The 23,403-nt window shown below is 38.8% G+C and overlaps 1 protein-coding gene across 1 annotated transcript; it reads right to left on the bottom strand.

Moving 5' to 3' along the window:
- Positions 1-11,109: 11,109 nt before the first annotated feature.
- Positions 11,110-23,157, bottom strand: LOC139754728 (golgin subfamily A member 7). Its single transcript, XM_071672432.1, has 5 exons — positions 22,751-23,157; positions 18,100-18,234; positions 17,464-17,616; positions 14,531-14,632; positions 11,110-11,673 (listed from the first exon to the last, which is right to left on the bottom strand). The coding sequence occupies exons 1-5, from the start codon at positions 22,757-22,759 to the stop codon at positions 11,626-11,628; spliced, it is 447 nt and encodes a 148-aa protein (XP_071528533.1). The 5' UTR covers positions 22,760-23,157; the 3' UTR covers positions 11,110-11,625.
- Positions 23,158-23,403: the final 246 nt, after the last annotated feature.

The following is a 23,403-nucleotide window of genomic DNA, read 5'->3' as shown; positions in this document are numbered from 1 at the left end:
CCCTCCTCCTCCCTCCCTCCCTCCCTCCCTCCCTCGCTCCCTCCTTCCCCGACGCTCCGCCTACTGACGCGTGGATTCTGGGGGCCGCCCACTCGGGTTCCCCGCCCCCCAGCTCGGGTTCCCCGCCCGCCCCAGACTCGGGTTCCCCGCCCCGCCCCAGCCTCGGGTTCCCCGCCCCGCCCCAGCCTCGGGTTCCCCGCCCCGCCCCAGTCTGGGTTCTCCCCGCCCCCGGTTCCCCGCCCCGCCCCAGCCTCGGGTTCCCCGCCCCGCCCAGCCTAGGTTCCCCGCCACCCCCAGTCTTGGTTCTCCGCCCCCCCAGCCTAGTTCCCCGCCCCGCACCAGCCTTGTTCCCCCCGCCCCAGCCTCGGATTCCCGCCCCCCCAGCCTCGCGTTCCCCGTCCCGCCTCAGCCTCGGGTTCCCCGCCCCGCCCCAGCCTCGGGTTCCCCGCCCCGCCCCAGCCTCGGGTTCCCCGCCCCGCCCCAGTCTCGGGTTCCCCGCCCCGCCCCAGCCTCGGGTTCCCCGCCCCGCCCCAGCCTCGGGTTCCCCGCCCCGCCCCAGCCCCCTTCAAAACCACACCTCCCTTATATCGCCCTCCCCCAATGCATTGCCCCGTGCACACAGCCTTTCACCCCAGTGCCCCGCCCCGTTGCCTGTCCTCTCCCAGGGCACCGCCCCATCTATTGCCCCCTTTCCCAGATCCCACAGCGTCCTCTCCCAGCGCCCTGCCCTCTCTCCCAGCGCCCCCAAACAGTTGCATCTGCCCTCTCTAATTTACTTGTTTATCCCTGTGTTGCCTCCCCCCCTTCAATCCTGATCGTCCCGCCCCGATCCCCCGCCGGGTCCTTGGCCCCGCCCCGCCCGCAACCCTGCCCTAACCCTCAGCACCCACCCTGGCAGCGTCTCTGGAGGCATTGCATTCAAAGGACCCTGACGACCTCCCCTTCTTCTGAGCCAGCCACACACACACACACATTGTCAACAGTTTACTCGCGCTAATCTTTTCCTTCCTTCCACTGTTATGACCCGAGTGATCTTGTCTGTGTACACATCTGCTACGTCTGAATGTTCCATCGAGACGTAAATAAAACTATAGAAGGATCGTCCTACCGATGTATGAAAGAGAAACTTACTTTTCTCATCAGTGGAAAAGAAAAATTGCTTTGGTTTCCATAGGAGAGGTCCAAAAAAATTGTACATGGAAAGGTAGAAAAACGACACTTATGGGGGCCATGGTTGACCCCAATTTGACCCTAGTGCCTCGGATGGAGGGGTCATCTATCGCCATATACACACAGGAATGTCAACCACATGTACTTGAAATAAAGAGAACGATTTGAGTTGGGTGGTGGTCAAAGCTAGGCCCTTGGGTTTCATGTCTGCCAGCTGGGAGTGACCAATGACGCCAAAAAGGCTATATAAACATCTGAAACAGTTTAAACAGGTTTATATATAAATATTCAAGTGCTACAGTAATTCCCAGGGCAAAAGGTCATAGGGTTGATAAGTTATTATGGTAATTAGAATAACACGAAGATGTGAAGGGCAGTAGACTGGGAGTGGACATGGCTTAGCTTGTCTGAATCCACTTCGCCTTCTCTTTATATTTTTCTTTAAATCGTACTTTCTTTCAGTATCCTTAAGTTCTATTTTGTTGCGTGACTTCGTCCATTCTTGGCCCTTCTCTTGACCCAAAGAAAGTCATGGAGAAACGAAGAGGAGAAGTAGAGAAATCAGTAAACAGTAATCATGGTTTCTGGCAGACTCGTTGTGAATAAGCATGGCTAAAAATACTGCCTTGTTTACCCGGAGTGACGAAATGCAAGCTACCTTTTGAAGGCGTTTATTTATCTTGATTTAAGATGACACGACACAGTAGTGTATATATATATATATTATATATATATCTTTCATCCTCTTCGCCATTTCCCGCGATAGCGAGGTTGCGTTAAGAACAGAGGACTGGGCCTTTGAGGGATATCCTCACCTGGCCCCCTTCTCTGTTCCTTCTTTTGGAAAAATTAAAAAAAAAAAAAAACGAGAGGGGAGGATTTCCAGCCCCCCCTCAGCTCCCTCCCCTTTTAGTCGCCTTCTCCGACACGCAGGGAATACGTGGCAAGTATTCTTTCTCCCCTATCCCCAGGGATAATATATATATATATATATATATATATATATATATATATATATATATATATATATATATATATATATATATATATATTATATTCACGAGCTAGGGGAGAAAGAATACTGCCCACGTATTCCTTTAAGGTGACTTTAAGGGGTAGAAACCGGGGGGGCTGGAAATCCTCCCCTCCTCTGTTTTATTTTTCTAAAAGATGGAACGGCGGCGAATGAGAGAGAGAGAGAGAGAGAGAGAGAGAGAGGAGAGAGAGAGAGAGAGAGAGAGAGAGAGAGACCTTACCCCTGTAAGGCTCAGGCATCTGTTCTCGACGCTACCTCGCTAACGCGGGAAAGAGAAAACAGTGAAATCCATGTAATCTCCACCACCAACTCGAACTTTCCCTGTTTTCCCCTTTCCTCTCTATACTCTCCTGGAAACGACCAGGAGAGTTCTGAAGTCATTATTTAGGGTCCATCTTTGCCTACATCTCACGAATGATTGAGTACCTTCAGGCAAGGAAGTGACATAGCATTCCCCACTTACGTAATTTCCTTTTCGTAAGCGCCAACAAGTAAGTTTTCCCGGTTGGACTCCCGGGCCAATCACTGAAAATCTCCATCGCACAGTCCTTCAGCCAATCGGTGACCAGCTTGGCAGGGAGTCCCATCCTGGATGAACACTTGGGGGCCTTGCATTTTTTTGAACCAATGTGGAAGGTGGTCTGACAGTAGTAACTCGAGGTACCTAAGCCCATTCATAGTTCCATTCTTGGGCGACATTACAAGGTCCCCAACACCCTAGCTGAGACAGTGCCGCACCATAAGCGAAGCCAGGAACTCGACAGTGCTTGCAGTGTACCTGGGGTTCAATGGATCACATACTGGGTTCACTGTATGTGCTCACGATGGCCACTTTGGTCAAAGAAAAAAAAAAAGATAAGGCGGACCCATCACTCATGGACTTAGCTATATCCAACACAACCTAGTTCTTGCAAAAGTCGAGTATTGTCATCTGGTACCTACGGTTACAAGTAGATTGGGATGTCCCTTGTGTAAGTGGCGCCACACTGTCCTTACTAACACATCAATGGGCAGTTCAATTTTTTTTTATGCTCTCGAGTGTGGATCTACATCCACGGATGCCACTTGTGTAAGTGGCGCCACACTGTCCTTACTAACACATCACTGGGCAGTTTAATTTTTCTTATGCTCTCGAGCATGGATCAACATCCACTTGAGGTTCATGAAGATTTAGGTTACGTGGAGAGGTTTTTTCCTGGCCTTCCCAGGCCGTTCCTCATGGTTCGGTGTAGCAGTTCCGGTAGTCGTTTATGCTTCTCCATCCCATCGTTGTATGATCTCAGGTTCACAATTGTAATTATAGAAATTCCCCTAAGTGGCTCATTTCCCTTGTAAAGTGCACCTATAGAAGCTATTTTGTCACTTGCAATGCGAGTGCTTCCAACCATAGTAGGTGGTAGAGGTACGAAAAGGGAAAAGAAACAACTAAAAATCCATGCCATAAGTGCAAAGCACAGAAGTTTTTACACCTCCTCCAATCAGCTAAACTGCTTCTGAGGCGGGCTCTGGGCTCATGTGTTATGCCTGTATGTCACATAGTTACCATTGCTTGCTAGAGGGCGCCCGCTTCACTGGCGACACACACACTATTTCAGGTGTGGTAAAGTGATTTGCCATGGGCCTGCTCGCGCCTGCTTCATTGGCAGGCATTGTACACATGGTGCTACTGAAATCCACTTGCTTGTGGTTATACCATCTCTCTTTATCTATGATGCCTATCCCAACTAGAGTTCTCTCAAAGAGGATGGCCATAGCAATAAAGTCTTCATAACTGGTGACCTCCAATGCTGCTTCTTACCCTATAGTCCCTCATTCTTTAAAGGCCACTGGATGGGGGCAACTCTAGTGCAGTGTTTGCAGCGGCTCCTACCTCATGTTCCTACTGACTACTTCACCCTAATTCTCTAGCTTAATTGCTCCTACCATTTTGCCAAAAGGCAGGGCTAGTGCTCGCCGCAGGAAAATCATGAGTTGTGAAGCATGAGCTGTGTTAGTAAAAGGTTGTTATGTGTGACACTGAGAGATTGTATGCTTGTGGACAGAATGCCATTGGTCTATGTGTGGGTGAGGCAGAATGAAAAGACAGCTACTTGGGTCAGAGAGTGCATCTTGTGGTTATTCCCTGGTTGAAAAGTCACCTTCAGCGAGACTGTATTATTGGAGTACAGTCTCATCAAAGAAATTCTCACTCCAAAGGAATTCATCCTTTCCTTGATACTTACCGTAACAGCTTTAAAGATGCACAATGCAATGAAATTAAACAATAATATTAATAAACGTAGGCATGCCTTGATCATGATAAGGGCAATAGTTACACAAGGATTTTTCACATTTCAATTTTATTTTCAGAATGGATGACAGGAGGTACACTTGTCACCAGCTAATGTTAGGAAATCAATTCCTAAAACAAAAAATTAACAACAGCAGCTAATGGAAATAGACTACACATATGACTTACATTTAGCAATAATATGCATGATCTGATCAGTGATACCTACCAAGCATAAATATCAACTCATTTCAACCTAAATCCGTCGTCTTTGTTCAGTAAATAAACCATACTCTGATGGTACAGGAACCCATAATATCAGGATACTTAACATCCACTAATCACATCATGCATGTAATTACAATGAAGATACATTGTCCTAATTCCATAGCCAAATTAGAAAAAAATTTCAAGTTAATAATCAAATTCTAGTACATCATACAAATAAAATATATGAATTGAATCAATTTTGATAATGCTGGAGAGAATGCAACAGTTTCTAGGTGTGGTTCATTACCAGTCTGTCACTAAATTTGCTAAATCCCCTTTATAGAAAGTACAAAACATTCTTTCATTACACTAAAGGCTACCCCCTCAGGTTCTAGGTACAGGTATGGCTCACTATTGCACTGGCTACTGGTGAGAGGATCATCAGCTGTCAACAGGATATTTCTAGCTATTATAAGGCCCACAAGTAGTTAGCAAGAACCTACAGGAAGAATAGACTCTAACCCACAGTGCATTATTGTAAATCCTATTTGAGCCAAAGGATTTCTATTCACCCTTCCACGAACTATACCCCAACTCTTGGTAGTGTCTAATCTTCCTCGTAAACAACTGTTTCCTCTTTGTGGACTTTTTATATTAGTTATCCTCGTGGCATTGTGAGTGCCTCATCGACAGTGTATATTTACATTTATGACCCAAATATCATCCATAATTATAGACAAAGGTACAATTTCAAATCCCACATCTGGCTATCCCGAAGATATATATTGAGTAGGTGCATGTATAGTATACAGTACTAACCCATAAGATACTGGAAGCATTCACAGCTCCATATGTAAGAAGGTACAAGATGGATTCACATATTAGAAACACGTTTGAATTTGACAAGAAAAAAATGAGTACAGTAGTCTTAATAATGTGAGCAGATGCACCAGTCCCAGATGTTTCAATACCCCATATGGAAAATATTTCATACTGCTAAAGATATCCTTCAGCTTTTCATTTTTTCTCTCGTTTATCAGTAAGCTGTTTATAGTTATAAAATGACACTGTAAACAGACTAGTAAATTTTCATATGTTATATACAGAAACCAGCATCATTAAGTCATCTGGTTCATGGTTAACAAAATCACACACGAGATCAATGGTCTACATTTATTTAATATGTCAGTATGGAGTGATAGGACCTGAAACATTAATTCCTTCCTTACGCACAGCCAGTAAAGAAGGAATGCTATAAACTTGAATGATAACTACGGTTATTTTTTTTTCTGAGTAGTGTCTGTGCCAACAAATCATTACTTTCTCAGTCTTCAGTTTCACACATACAGTAATTGGTAACTTATTGGTGACATCTGAAGTATGTACCACTTGTACTCACACTTTACTGTCGTATGGATGAAGTGTAAATTTTCTCTGTAAAGTAATCACTAAGTATTTCTCAAGCTACACATAAAGTTCTCTGTTGCTTTGTAGCTAAACGTAATGATGTATTAGTCGAACTAAAGGTTCAGCGATGATTCTAGCTGTCAGGAGTATCTCGTATAAAATGTTTCACAGTAAACTAATGTGGCATGCCTTTTTCTTAAGCAAATTAGAAATCCTTTTATTTTTCAAGAACTTTTTTTCAATTTGATTTCCAATTGCCATATAAGTCATAGGGAAGCTACTGTATATGAAGTTCCTGAGAAATACTTCACCCTATGCCCTGCAATATATTAATGAGAGATTTGTAGAGCATACAGTTGACATAAAGGACATGCTGATTTCTTCACAGAAAATGATACTGTCAAGCTGGTTCTTTGGCTTACATTTAAGGGACATTTGAAATATAAAAATTTAAAAATTTATCTAAGGTGAAAATCCTTCTTTTTTTTTAAATGGATTATGATAATAGGAATATTATTCAGTTAGACAATACTTTCAAAGAATAGAAATATTGTGTAGAATTTTTTTTTTTCAAAAGACAAGTTACTTGTAATGTTGAATAACAGGATAGCGATAGAAGTTAAATATAACATTAACAGAGTGATTTTAATGCAGGAATGATGAACATGTATGAAAGAAAGAAATATATATATATATATATATATATATATATATATATTACTCGTGATGTAACCAATGGCAAGCAGTCTGTTAACACCAGTATATATACATAGTCACAGAAACTTAAGCACTCATAATGGAGGAAGTAACAAAATTATATTTACAGGAAGAAGAGAAGAACAAAATTAGCATAAAGGGTTGGTGGATAGTGTTCAGAAAATTTAAAGGGGAAGATTACAGATACTAAGGAACATGCTTCATTTAAATTTTAATCAAAGAACAGGTAACAGAACTCAAATATTTGACGGGAATTCAAGGGTAGTTATAACGAAAAGAAAATTTATAATTTTTGTCAGTAAATTCACACATGCAAAAGAAATTCCTTTTCATGTTCACGATAATTTACAGAGGTCTAATATTCATAAAAACATTAAAATTTCTCTCGTTAAAAAGAATCCATGTGATACATTCAAGACATGACTCTCATTGATAATAATAAAAGAGCATTTGAAGAAATAACATTATCAATAGCGTAGAAAAAAAATAACCATCATAAATTTTGTATATTTTCAGTTGCATTACATTATTCTGCATGTCCACGTTCATAAACTGTTAATCTACGACATTCTCATACTTAATATGATTTCCCTGTATTGTATCTGATAAAACAGGATGGCAGTAAGATAAAACATGACGTATATTATCATATTACACTTTTAAACAGTAAATATAGCTGTAAACTATTTTCGGTATAAAATGAAGTTGATCATGTTACACAGTACCACTTAATGTTATCCAAGTACATTTTTTATCTTTCTGATAATAACAGAAACTGGTACCTATGCCTAATGCCGTTAAATTACCTTTCTATCAATATGATGGTCTTAAGGAAAGGTTTATATTTCACATCACTCTGAAAGTATTGTAAGGAATTCTGTGGTACAACAAAGCTCACCGAGAATTTGATACTATCAAATACATAAATATATATACAAAATGTATTAATAGCAATGCACCCTCTCTAAAAAATTGTATGTCATCTTTTATAAAACCTGTAAACCATAAACTCACCTTTAATATAATGCATGCATACCCTGAAGATTTTTGTATCAATACCATACCAATCTTTTTGAATTTAAGGGTACCTCAACATACCCATGAACTGTGAACTTTAAATGAAATGGCCACAAAATGCTTTATGGCTGAGAACCTTGAAAGTCTATTTGAATAAGTTTTTATTATCAAAATAAAACAGATTCCCAGTTGTGCACCTGAATCGTTGCTGAAATCATCCAATACTTAAGGGTACAGCACACAATAAAAAATTCAATGAGCCTTTGGTCTATGCTTTCCGTTAGTATCTACATTCCCAACGGAATATCAGAATGTCATGGTAGAATAGCACCAACTTTATGTATCAGGCATGCTGCTCTTTATCACAAGCATCTCATGCACTTCTGAAAAAAATCCTGTTTTTCCAGTAAAAAGCATAAGTTTGCAGCCTTTACTGACTTCAATCATTGTTTCAATCAGCCTTCATACTGACCATTTCCTGATTCATCACGTCTTTCACATGCTGTATTTAAGATGATTTACATGCACTGTTTTGGGATATGCAGGATTAACTGTTATATAATAAATATATTAATAACAACTATCGTGCTAAATCATAAATAAAACATTGAAAATGGTTTGGATATGTAAAGTTATGAACATAAATGACAATACTATCAAAAAAAAAAAAAAAGTTATAGGCTGTCTATGTACACTTCGATCTCATATGAATTCAGGTAATTACAAAGCTGCCAAAAGCAACAGGATTACCCTGTATACTTATCACAGCACAAATCCTGATTCTGTTTTTAAATGAGCTGAGAATACAAGCTATCACTGGTGGTCTATTTCCTCAGTGTACCATTAGGATACAAACATAATTTTCCAAAATTGTTCTTATGAACTGCTTCATATGTATTCACAAGGTAAAAGTTTTATAACTGAAAAATTACATGAAATTAAATATATTCAGAGTATAATCAGCCCACCGAAAAAAAAAAAAAATATATATATATATATATATATATATATATATATATATTCACCACACCATCCATAAACAGATTAAACAGCTACAATTACATCACACACTCCTACCGCAGACTTACCTTCATCTGGAACCACTCAACCTCCTCTCTGCCTACATTCACACATGCTTTACTTTGTTGATAAAAACTCCTCACTGCTTAAAATAGCTTTCCTCTCACATCATATATTTGCAACAACTTCCACAAGGCATCTCTGTCAACCATATCATATGCTTTCTCCAGATCCATAAGTTCCATGCACACATAAGTACCTTAAGGCCACTTTCTATAATAGAGTACTGGTGTTACCCCTTTCTGATCTACTGCAGCTCAAGGCAGCACTAATGCCAGTAGCAGGGAAATGTAGACTCCTTTAAAGGGAGACATTCTTTAACAAGAGTTTCCTGACAGTGACACAGCTCTGCCAAAGGTAACTTTTCCCTCGCAATGTAAACCCAAGCAGCTGAAGTTCGAAAGCACCCTCCCATACACACACAAAATGTACATATATGTGGGTGGATGTAGCCTTTCTTCATCTGCTCCTGATACTACCTCACTAACATGGGAAACTGTGATCAAGCATGAAAAAAAAATATATTATGTGTGTGTGTGTTTGTGTGCAGCATTAATGGATCTGAAGAAAGCATATGATAAGGATGATTGAGAAGCCCCGCAGAAGGTGCTACGTATATATGGTTTGTGGGGCCCAGTTGTGGATAGGGGCTCTGGTTTTGGTGCATTATACATGACTAAGTAAAAAGCGAATGAGGCCATTTCTTCATCTGTTTCAGGCACTACCATGCTAGCACAAAAAATAGCGAACATGTACAAAAAAAAGATGAAAACACACATATTCTCGTACACACATGAAGCAATGATATTAGCACTCGCTGGAAAATAAAGTCTGAAGCACTAAGCTTCAGACTCTATTTCAACCAAATGTCAATAGTTTGACATTTGAGAAAGGTTGGAGCTTCTGTGTTTAATTTTCCAGTGAATTTACTCTCATCATTTCTTCACATGTATATGTGAGTTACTAACATATATATATATATATATATATATATATATATATATATATGAGAAAGAAACCAAGCAAGAAAGAGGCAGTATTATTATCTAGGAAAAATACAGACAATTAATAGAGTTACAATAAAGTATTTATAAATATAATAATACACGAATAAGAAACAAAATATAATTCAAACTAACAACTGCTTTAAAGAAGATGTAAAACATGAACACTAATCTAATTGAGTACCTCTTTCATAAATGCTACTGAAATACTCACTTCACCAGGGAAAAACCCAAATATTTGACAGTGCCAGCTGATGTACAGTCTATGACAGAATTCATATCCAGACAACTGTTTACCACAGAACACTACCACTGTGAGGGTATGAACTGCTGAAACCTTGGCTTTCTTTTAAGTCCACTAGATGGCAGTCATACACCCAATACAGTAGTCGAGTTCACACGTTCACTGTGACTGAGGATGGTACAATACTTAGTCTGCCATTATGAATGAACCATGTCACCTCTAGTACAACCAAGCTAGAACACCAATACCAAGCTAGATAGCTAATCAATTTTCTATCCATTAATCATGAAAAATCAGAAAATATAAATATCAACAACTTTTTGGACCCCCAACATAAACTACATAATGACCTTCTGGCCTGTAGTTTAATGTTCTGTATTTCTTCCACTTCATACCAAAGATGAATGGAATTCTGTAATTATCAAAGTGAGCATTTTCATTATATTTTATGGCATCTGGAGAAGACTTTGAACAGGCAACCTTGTCATACTGCCAGAAACAGCATATTCAATACCGACTGATTATAACCTATATAAAGTTCTGAATAATGATTATAAAATAAGAAATTCTAATAAAAGGACTGGGATGGATGTTGAAACATTATACAAAGATAAAATTACTACTATCTCAATGACAAAGTTGCTGATAACATTATCAAAGTCTACACAACATTTTAAGGAAAATATGCATATTATTAGCTCTGCTATCTTCGGAAACTATGCACAATGTATGATTTTAAATCTGGTTAAAATATATTCACATGAACTATAACAATACATTTTCCACCCTCAAAATTTTCTCCTTCCTTGTGGCCAAGCAGTTTCTTGAGCCTTGGAGGCAACAGTTTTAATACTAAAGCTATACAAAAATGCTGTCAGTCCTTGTACTGAACTTTAGAGATGGTAATTCAATAATATATCTGAAATCAGCAATTGGCCTGTATATCACATTACACTATGCACTATTTTCCTTACGAAAGGCATTGTTGTTTTCTCAAAAATTCCTTGTATCATGCTTACTTTTTTTTTTTTACCACGAACTGTATAACAATAGGGAGGGATACCCCTTCTTTTTTTTCTCTCATGACACAAACAAAAATATTACTAAACAACACACTACAACATGAGAAACAACTGCTGCAGTCTTATGCTGCATGAGGGCCAAAGCCTTCCACAATCATATAATAACCCCCTAACTTCAACATAGAAATAAAACAATTTTAGGTTTTGACAGCTTTAAAATATCAAGGCAAAATATATTGATATTCTGTACAGTGAGGATGTAGTCCATCCTTTTCTTTCAGAAGTCACATGTTTATCTCTTAAACCTATATAGAATATCCCATATAATGTTATAAATGTATTGGATGATCATGTGAGCTATGACTGGCTAACAATGAAGATGAAAGTGAGTGGTGATGGTGAAGGAATTATCAGTCCTGTACAGCAGTTATAGTATTGCTATGGACGTTTCATTGCGATCTCGTAGTTGCTGATTCTGTTAATATACTAATTTCAATCTGAGCAGAGAGTTAAGGAAATTACCAGAAAATTTTGTCAAAATTACCAGAAAATTTTGTCATCTGTAATAAAACAAGATTTCATTAGTACATTACATATTAAACATGTACACAAACAGTTACTGCTTCTCTCAAATCCTCAACAACATTCTCAGTTAAAAATTCATTCATGTAATTTATGTTCCCTTCTTTAAAAAAGTAGATTTTGAAAACTGAAAAACCTTTTTTCTCTACGACAGTATCCTGTGAGCATAAAAGATTCTTCACGATAATCTCTAGGAAAATTAGGGTCATGACTTTCCAACCCTTAGTATTTCCATTCCATAATACAAGACTTTGAGACTGGGGTTCTTCAAAAGGGCTGAGTTGGTCTGGAAGATCCTGAGAAAACAAACCAAGGAGTATGCTAGAGCTGAAAGGCTCTCTAGAACCAGGGTTGTTTATCTTCCTTTGGAGGTACCAGCACTACTAACCCCTCCCCCCCCAAAAAAAAAACCCAAAATGTATTCATAGGGGAGAAAGAATACTTCCCACGTATTCCCTGCGTGTCATAGAAGGCGTCTAAAAGGGAAGGGAGCGGGGGGCTGGAAATCCTCCCCTCTCGTTTTTTTTTTTAATTTTCCAAAAGAAGGAACAGAGAAGGGGGCCCGGTGAGGTATTCCCTCAAAGGTCCAGTCCTCTGTTCTTAACGCTACCTCGCTAATGCAGGAAATGGTGAATAGTATGAAAGAAAAAGATAAACCTGGTTCTAATAATCTTAATCCAAGGGCAGAATGACTGTTACAACTGCCATCATGTCTGAAGTTGGAGAAATATATGTTGGTAGTAATACACTGGTTCTCATGGCAAAGAGATCCAATTTGCACTCTTCTGGAGAGGATCCAGTTGAATGCTTCCCTCCCTATCAACAATTTCATTGACACTGATCTTGATAAGGCATCTCCCTCGACACTGCATAATCCTTCAAGATAAAAGACTCAGACTGAAAGGCATGTGGACATGCCCAGGGAGAGAATCTTTTCCATCCATTTTATCGAAGGCAGAGATTTGAAAAAGCATTGGTTCCCATGCTATGACAGCCACGGTATGGTCCTTCAGAAATAAAATTCCACTTTGTGGACAAAGGACATTCTGGCAGATGAAAAACTACGGAATAAGAGCTCTTTTTTTGGCAATATGAAAAGGACTTTTGTACCTCCATCCAAGGGCCCTCATTTACTTCGACCCTCTGAGGAATGGAAGCCCCACCCTTGATTCCACTGTACCCATCCAAACTACCTGAGAACTCACTGGAGATCTCCAAGGCATTGGTTTCTGGAGGTTCTCTACATTCTATCTATTCATCTGTAACTCTGACACCTGTTCCCTTACAGAACTCCCTCAAGAGGGGAGGCCATGGCAAAAGTATCCATAGTGGGTGAACTCCGGGCTGCCTCTTAGCCTTTACTGCCTTGCTCTTAATAAGCCACTGGCAGAGGGCAACTCTAACACAGTGTTTCCAGGGGGTCCTACAATGGTCTACAAAACTATAGATCAAAAGAATTTCCCAGGTGACTGCTGTTGGAAGATCTCTGCTTTCTACAAGAAAGAAATTATTTACCAAGATGGTAACCCTATGGCCTGTAGCCTTACCATATTTTTGCACATGGCTGCAAAATTGTACTTCACCACAAATTACTCTGCTTAAGGAGACCAGCACTGTTTATAAAGTGTGCTTGCTGATCAAAGTGCTGAAATCCACTTCCAAGAAACTGAGCACCTCTCAGGGGTGAAGAAGCATTTTGAACGAGTGCAGCTGCCATGGCAGTTACACTTCATGTGGAGGTAATCACCTTGAATGTTACCTTTCCAGATGGCAATACTACACACTCTGGTCTTGGCTACAAATCAAGCTTGATCCAGAGGGATGCCTAGATCCCCTGGTGTGGGAGATAATACAAGGGGCATTTCAAGTTAAAATAACAGTAGACAAGAAAAAGAGAAAGCACCTCAAGCTCCACTGTAGGCCAAGCTAAGATATTAAAAAATTGCTGTATTGTCAACCTAATAAAGTTAAAAAGAAAAGAAATACACTCATGGTTTACAGCAGTCAACTCCCACGTGCAGGCCTAAAAAAAAAAAAAAATGAAAAAAGCTCAAAAATAGAGAAAAAAGTTTTCCCCTCTCTGGATGAAGCTCCTTCCCACATATCTAAAAGACATGAGTGATGCATGATATGGAACCTGAAGCGAGAAACCAAGAAAGAAGTGGAAGGATGGAGTGAAAGATGCTCCAAGTGTTTAGGGCCTGAAGATGCAGAAGAGTGTAAGGCCTGGAAGAAATAGAGCAAACTGGAACAATGTGATATACAGATGGGTGATGTGCTGTCAGTGGGCTGAACCAGGGTATATGATGAGATCATGGGAAACCACAGAAAAGTCTGTGGGGCTTGGTTGTGGATAAGTAACTTTGGTTTTGGTGCATTATATATGATGGTTAAAGAGTGGTTGTGAGTGAACGAGGCCATTTATTCCACTGTTCCTGGTGCTACCTTGCTAATGTGTGAAATGATAAACCAATTCAAAAATGACAAAATTTTCTCTACAATTATCTTTACTAAAGTTGTCAACTAATGCATTAATTACCCTTCCTTGGGGAAACAACACTGGGAGCCCCATCAGACCTCTCCAGTGGTGAGTACGAGAAATGTGTGGTCATATCAGCCAGTGTGCCACCCTGCTGGCCAAGGGAGTTTGAGAACTATGCATGTATTCATACAGTAATGGGTAATTTATGTGATTTCGGAAAATAAAATCAAAGATTAGAGAATTATTATGATCACCTGAAATACAAATAAAAATCATGGCAAAAAGGATACAACTCTAAGTCCACGTTCAATAGGGTTGGTGATGAGTAGGCCCCGAGGAGTCCATATACGCTCATTCTGCTCTGCTACATATTTAGTCACCTTCTTCATCATCTGAAAGGAGAAATTTTTTAATCCTATTCCCATTACAGATATACTTTAGATACATAAGATCTTTAAATCTACCACAATAATACTGAAGTAAATGTCCATGGATGCACAATTAAGGGTATGGCTGTCAAATAAAGAATCGATTCTTACGAGTGAATTTATCTTAATCATATGAGATTCTTTCAAAGTAATCTAGACTGTAGTCCCTTCACACTTCTGGCACATTTTCAAACTGCAGTAACATATTTTCCCTGTTTTACTTGCCTTTATACAATGGCACTACATAGTAATTCCACTAATCCACACGCATTTCACCATGAGTCACACATACATTGAAAATCCTCACTTACCATTCAACAAAACTGACCCCCACCTCATTCTTGAGAAATTGAAGTGGTATCCCACATGGCACAACCACTATGCCCCACTTTGTCTTATACAAAACGTTCATCACTTCTTCCCTTTTCACAAAACCACTTGCCATGATGCTCCCTTTGCAAAACTCCATGTCTTAAACACCTCACACCTGCTAACATATCTAAAATATTCAACACTTCTTTAAAATACCCCTTCCATCTCCTCACTTCTTTGCCTTTTATCATTTCCCAATATGCTCCCTTGACTGGTGCTTCCATTTGCTTTCTCGTTCTCACAGTATTCACTCATTAATAACAGGTTGGTAAAAGGGCTAAGGTACTGGGCACAATGTATGGATAGGATGGTTACAGTCTATGAGGTTAGTGATTGGTATGTTTTATGGTATGGTATTCCTATTACTGTTGTATGGATGCAAGGATGGGCATCTACACCAAAACTACAGAAGAGGGTGGATGTGTTAGAAATGAATGGATGAGGACAACATAAAGTGTGTGGAGAATTGATCGAATCAGGAATATAGGGTAACAGAAAAGTGTGGTAATAAGATTATGTCTGAGAGAGTTGATGAGAGTGTCCCGAAATACTTTGGACATGTGGAAAAGAAGAGTGAGGAGAGGCTGACTAAGAGGGGAAACATGGTTGTGGAAATGGAGGGAAGAAGAAGGGTGAAAATGAATAGGAGATGGAAGGATGCAGGGAAAGATGCTTGGAGTGATCAGGCCCCAAATAAGCAAAAGAGTGTGAAATGCATAGGACAGAGCAAAATGGATCAGTGTCATACTCAGGGGGCAATGTGTTGTCAACAGGCTGATCCAGGCTTATGAAGAAGTCTGCAGAAATCAAAGAAAGGTCTGTGAGGCTTGGCTGCAGAAACGGGGGCTCTGGTTTCAGTGAAAACTACACGACAACAAGAGAGTGAATGTGAGCAAATGAGACCATTCTTCATTTGTTCCTAGTACTTCTTTGCAATGCAGGAAATGGTGAATAACTATGAAAAAAATCAATAATCCAACCCATGATTCTATTTGTAATTACATAACTTTTCTAAACGTCTCACTCAGTGAGTGAAAACATTATATTTTTAATCAATATTCATGGATCAAATCAGTGAAAGGTACACTGGTTAACAATGCTTTACAAAACCAAAATCAAACTTGCATACTGAATTCTTTGATTTTTTCATACTTGACTGCCATTTCCCACATGAGCAAGTTAGTGCCAGGAACAGATGAAAAAAAGTCACATCCACTTACATCTATTGTCTAGCTGTCATGTGTAATGCACTGATCCACAGCTCCCTATCCAAAACCAGGCCCAATAGACCTTCCCAAGGTTTACCCCAGATGCTTCACGTGCTCTGGTTCAGTTAACAAACACCATGTTGACCCCAGTATACAATATCATTCTAATTCACTCTTATATGTCCACCTTTCACCATCCTGCACATTCAGGCCCTGATTGCTCAAAATCTTTTTCCCTCCGTCATTCAATCTCCAATTTGGTCTCCCCGTTCTCTTTGTCCCCTCCATTTCTGACCCATATATCCTCTTTGTCAACCTCTTCTTACTCATTCTCTCTATATGTCCAAACCATTTCAGCACACCCTCTTCTGCTTTCTCAACCATACTCTTTTTGATGTTTCAAAATTAATTTCTGACCTATCAGCATCATCTTTTATGTTAAAAAGATTCTGTGAAGAGAAATATCACAAGCAGCACTTAAGACAAAATACAATGTACAAGAATATTCAGTTAACTGTGTCTGCAAGACATGCAGTACAGCTTGATATCAGCTGAAAAATATTTTCAGGTATCATATACATCATATCTTACTATAGTTGTCATTTTTCTTAATGAAGCATGAGTCTGTCTAAGGCATGAAAGACAGTGATGTATGCTTACCAGCTCTTGTTACCAGAGACAAACTTGTCTTATATTGGAACCACATTGTGCTATCCAACACACTGTAATAGATAGGCAAATATTATGGATTGAACCAGGGCATGTGAAGCGTCTGGGGTAAACCATGGAAAGGTGTGTGGGGCCTGGATGTGGAAAGGGAGCTGTGGTTTCGGTGCATTATTACATGACAGCTAGAGACTGAGTGTGAACGAATGTGGCCTTTATTGTCTTTTCCTAGCACTACCTCGCATACATGAGGGGGGAGGGGGTTGTTTTTCATGTGTGGCGGGGTGGCGATGGAAATTGATAAGGGCAGACAGTATGAATTATGTACATGTGTATATATGTAGTATATGTCTGTGTGTGTACATATATGTATACATGGAGATGTATAGGTATGTATATTTGCATGTGTAGACATGTATGTATATACATGTGTATGTGGGTGGGTTGGGCCATTCTTCGTCTGTTTCCTTGCGCTACCTCGCTAATGCGGGAGACAGCGACAAAGCAAAATAAATAAATAAAATAAATATTTTAGAAACATACACCCACCTGTTCATAATGTGTCTCCATGCAAAAGAATACAAGGTAAGCTGTTAAGCAACCAAGACAACCCTCACAGTAACGACCACACGACATCTTCTCAGCCTCCACAAACATACCATTGATGTCATTGATTGTATTCTCAAAAACTGACTTCTCAATCTGTGAAATAAAATAAAAAATATTAGTCTGTCCCTCAATGACAGCAGTGAAAGAACTGGTAGAAGGTACTTTAAAATAAATATACCAGGTGGATAAGAAACAAAATCTATAACTTTTAAGGTGTTTGTCATTAAGAAAAAAAGATTTAGTGTAATGACGACACTGAAATGAAGTAAAGGAACACCCAATACAGAAAGTGTGCTGATGCTGTGGTAAAAGGGAATAATGAAAAATGCTGTAGCTAATCTATTGATTAACAATCAAACACTATCAAATTAGTTATAATGATTCAAACCACCAGCACTCTCAACTGCTTAGATAAGAATTTCAATGCTTTATTAAAAAGAAAATGATAATTACCAAAGGTGGCATATTATGATTTTGAATGATATACGGCAGCCTCACAAAACAATGGGAATTTTCCGAACAACTCAAAAGTCTATACATGGCAAAAATCAAAATATATAAGGGGATTGGCCTCACCTTTCCTTCAAGTTCAGGAGGAAATTTTGTTTGAAATTTTACAGACGTTCCTTCAGAGTAGTCTCGCTGAATGAACACTTTAAGGCACCCAGCTGACCGTGAGCCAGCCAAGTCCTCTAGGGGCGTCCCATGATTCTACAAAAGAGGCAAAAATTATATACTATTTGTGCCTTTATTATTGTTGTCTTTCCTTTTCCAGAATATCTGGGGGGAAAAAATATGAAGGCTTATTTTAGTCTAATGGCAGTGTATGTGTTTGGAAGATCGATGCCTTTCTTTTCATAACACAAGTCTTAATAGAAGCTAAAGTACTCAATGAAATGCCCATCAGTGATTATGATAGTTCCAAGTTTCAACCAAAGAAATGGGAACACAGATCAAAGACAGTGCCAGCACACTTACCTCACACTGACTAATAACACGTGCCTTTCACGTCATGACTCCAATAACATAACATTTAAGTGGGAGATAAAAGTCATCTTTTTAACCTATGTTGTACCTCAAAATACCAATCTATACTTTTTCAACACTACTTTTCCTTCTTGTTTAGATAAGATAAGGTAAATGTATGGAGTTTTCATAGGATGGCTATGGAAATTCAACAAGAGTGAGATTAACCAAGGATCCATCTTAAGTGATAACATCAAAATTACTTGTATCTTATACACAAAACTTGTGAAAACCTCAACTAAACTCCCTAAGCAACCAATATTTACCATATTTTTAATAAGGTATAACGTGAAAATGTGATTCTATGGTTGCCATTTGTAGGCCATTGTCAAGCATTGTCTATGTTCCTGATGAAACAAAGCTACACAACTTGCAAATGGCAACCATAGACTTAAATTATTCACTGTAGATGGGGCACATATGTCACAGTAATTTTTTTCCATTCACTGTAGTTTGGGGCATATAAATTATTAGTTCTTGAATCGGTTGACTATGCCTTGAGACAAAAGATATGGACATTAATGCTTGTAGTGCCATCTCGAACATTGTTTCCACCATATACTCATGAGAATATGTAGAAGTATCTAAGAATCCTGTATGAATTCTGCACCCTCGTGTTATGCAGTAATTTTTGAAACCCTGTCTCTCATGCTTGCTAAGAGATATGACTGATGAAATCTCTTAGTAATCACATTTGTTTGTGATGAAAACTGACTTAAATACAGTGCATTTCATTGTATACGCCTGATGAAAATAATCCTAGAGTACCTCATATGCCTGGTAGTGGAGTGGAAGATTATAAAGAATGCATAGAAGACATAATCATTAACTCACAAGCTTGAGCTGATTATCATTTTTTTTGCTGAAAATTACAGTCTAACAAACTTGATATATATTTTTAAATGCTTAAGAATATTCCAAACACAAAGTCCTTGGATATTTAGGTAATGGAAGTCATCATAAGATGTATTAACCTCTTAACTTTTCTAAACGGGTATTTATACAAGACAAGCGATTCATTTAGACAGATGTTTAATCATTAAGTCCCAAACGTGTATTTCAGGGCCCTGCTGAGTCTAAGTGTATGCAATAATTTCTCCCCAATGTCATTTTCCACCCATGCCAACATTTTTGTGAAGTTCCAGGAAGGATACCTGAGCAGCATTAACCTATATATATAAGACCAGGCAGATGATCTTGATTTACTCGACAATGATCATCTGTCTTTGCATTATGTGGAGAGCGATTTTATGAAAACTGGCTCTTCCAGCATTGAAAGTTGATTAAGATGAGGCAGGAGAGGTTTCTAGCAAAACTGAAGGCAGTGTTGCCAGCACTTAACAGAGCACCTGACTGGTAATTGCGCTGGTGCAAAAAAAAAAAAAAATCATGATTATAACATGACTTACCATAAAAGATGTAATATAATAATAATTGGTAATCAATTTTCTGATGCAGGTAAAATATACAAAAAGCATGCTTAATCACAACGAATCAGATAATCAGGCCTTTATGCACTTTCGAGCATATTGTGTTGAAACATCCACAAAATTTTTGCACATTAGCCAAGTGAAAGAAGTGGATGAAGTATGCGGTACTTAAAAGTAATTTTTTTTTCACTTGGATATCTTATAAATTGTAAAGTTACATACAGTTTTTAAACAACTAGAAAAACAGAACCTCAGAGATGAAATGGAAACCTTAGTGAAGAGTTAAAGGCATAATGTTCATGGGCTTTCCTTACAACCCACAGCTATATTTTGACATTTGTATGGCTGCTGAGTGTCACCTTGGTCACTTATATAAGTGCTTATTTTCAAGCCTTCCACTCACTGGAAGCAATTCTGAACTGGAAATAAATCTATGAATAAAAGTAAATGTGAATGTATGTAAATTATTTTACATAGAGCTAAACTAGAATTTTACCAAGGATTTGAAAAAATGTCAGTTAAAACTGCTCACTAACACCATCCACAGTTTAAAATATTCAATAAAAGTCTTCTTTAGCTTTATACGAAAACTAGCTTTGACAAATGGTTACTTATGATGGAGGTGCTTTACGTAGCCAATCATGATTTTACTAATAACTGTGTAACATGTTTTGGAGAATTATGCCTTACTGAATGATATTAAGTAAGCAGTATACCTGGGAAAATACGGGGTTAATTTTAGTAAAATTAGATCCTAGTACCAAAAAATCAGCAGAACCTATGAAATCCTAACCTATCCTCCCTAGCTAAATCTTACATTTTCAATATTTTAGTCAAAATTTATCAGTCACGTCCATACAAAAGCATGGTATCTGATGTCAACAAAAGATAAAGTGAGCAGCCACAAAATTTCTAGTAGCACATGACTATGATGTTCGAATATTTTTTCTATAATTTCGCTACTCGGTGAGATTTTTAAAGGTTCTACTGATATTTTATACCTGCATCACCTACCTTTACATCAATGAACCTCAAACATTTCCTGATATTCCCAGCAAGTATATTTGTAATCACAATATATATACCCAATATCTAAGTAGCCATTTCCCAAAGTTAGTTTCGATGCCAAGTTAAAATAGACTAACACTCAATATCAAACATTTTTCATTAACTTATAGTAACAATATTTCTTTAGAAATATTGTTAAAGGAGCTACCAGTTTAGGGAAACCAATGAAATAACATATATATGGATTTGGAAGAAATGCATATCAATGAATTCTCTACACGTATAAAAATATTCTAAATTAAAGGAACAGGATATAGAACACTGCATTATATGCTACAATAATATATTATGATAGTAGGAACTATGACAGCTAGAGACTGAGTGTGAACGAATGTGGCCTTTGTTGTCTTTCTTAGCGCTACCTCGCACACGAGGGGGGAGGGGGTTGTTGTTCCATGTGTGGCGAGGTGGCAATGGGAATGAATAAAGGCAGACAGTATGAACTATATACATGTGTATATATGTATATGTCTGTGTGTGTATATATATGTATACATTGAGATGTATAGGTGTGTATATGTGCTGTGTGTGGACGTGTATGTATATACATTTTGTACGTGGGTGGGTTGGGCTATTCATTCGTCTGTTTCCTTGCGCTACCTCGCTAACGCGGGAGACAGCGACAAAGCAAAATAAATATAAATAAATAGTAGGAACTAAGATGATACGGAATTATATATCGGGTAAAGATAACGGAAACACTTCAAAACTCAAGAGAATCTATGAAAACCTCACCTAACTGTCCTTAGAAACCTATATTTACAATATTTATGGTATTAATTGAAAAAAGTATGAATGTTCTGATATTGCATTCAGCTGCTGAAAAGTATTTCGATACATGTGTTTAGCGTTCACTGAGTATGATTACTTTGTACAACTGCATGCAACCAATACAGTATAGCAGAAGGAAGATGTAGACAATATTTTTGGTAAATTTCGAGTATGATACTAATTAATTAAATTTTGGCCCCTATATGTTGGGATATGACAAGTTTACGTATGATCAGTCGATTAATATTACAAAGCTTCACGTAATAGTATCTCAAATTTACCTGACCTTTGCGCTATTACATTAATTTTTATGGAGAAAACAATAATGTGACAAATCATGATCCTCTGGTCCAAATTATGTACATTAAATATATAAAATCCATTACAATGCTTTAAATATGAATCTACATCTTATAATAGAGTTAGTCCCCCTCAAACCGGAGCTTTACTTGAATATCAGCATTGCGAATGATTACAGCGAGTGATTAAATGTCTCTAAATGAAGCTTCAGCGACATGACTAGTGGTGGATATGGCTGGGACGACCCAGTACACGAAGGTTCCAAACACCCACATAAATGGGAGAGGAAGTTCAAGGAAATAGTGACCAACCCACTCACCCCCCCTCAATGTAAAGTATAAACAAGCAATATACTTATAATACAAGAAAGCAACATTGCCACTTAAATACTTAAGGCAGTGCACATCATGGTGGCGTGATGATATACGACATATCCACCAATTTGTTTTATGACTACAGTAAACACCCCATGGCCGAGACACACCCTCCTCAGGCGATATTCGGGGTGGTAAACACTAGAGCGAATATTAATATTCTCCCCTCCCCCCCATATTACAGTCTAGACACACACACTTAAAATATGTTGACCCCCTCCACCCCCTAAGGTGGGGTGTTGTTGGGGTTTTGCTCACCTCAGACATCGTTGCACTCACTTACTGGGTCACCCCCCCACGGTTCTGAAAAAGAGGACCCCAGACTTTAGGGGAACCCCTAGGGAGTAGGCCTCCTCCTCTCCCCACCCAACCTTTCCCCCAAAAGTGGGTTGGGTCACACCCCCCTCCCCGAAACCACGTCTCTCTTCCTGAATCTTCCGTTTCCTGGGTTCTCTCCCCCAAAATGGGTCTCTTTTTTTAAGGACTGGTTCACCTCTTTTTAAAAGGCACCCGCTCCTTTTCCACTGGGAAAACCCACTTTAAAACCCGCGGAGTTTGCCCCCGTCGCCTCTCCGGGACGGACAAGGGTCACGCGAATGGCGAATTCCCGACGAGAAGATTACAGAACGACGTGTTTGTTTACCACGCCAGCCGCCATCTTGAATAATATTAAGGATCTCGCGTATAATTAAATAAATGTTAAAAAAAAAAGTTATCTCTTTATGGCGGGTGATAACTAATTTATTACCATTTCTCGATTCTTTCTATTTATTAGAGAGATACAGGGTTATTTATTCACGTAGAGGAGTGATTAGCTCTATAATATCCAGCCTCTTCTCCAAACTGAATGTCAAAGCTGAGTTTTCCTTTTGAGAATATTATCAAATATTTATGAGGGTGTTGTTGTTTAT

Source organism: Panulirus ornatus, chromosome 17 (genome assembly GCF_036320965.1).
Source record: "Panulirus ornatus isolate Po-2019 chromosome 17, ASM3632096v1, whole genome shotgun sequence".
NCBI lineage: Eukaryota > Metazoa > Arthropoda > Malacostraca > Decapoda > Palinuridae > Panulirus > Panulirus ornatus.
This window is presented reverse-complemented; position numbering and strand designations above follow the sequence as displayed.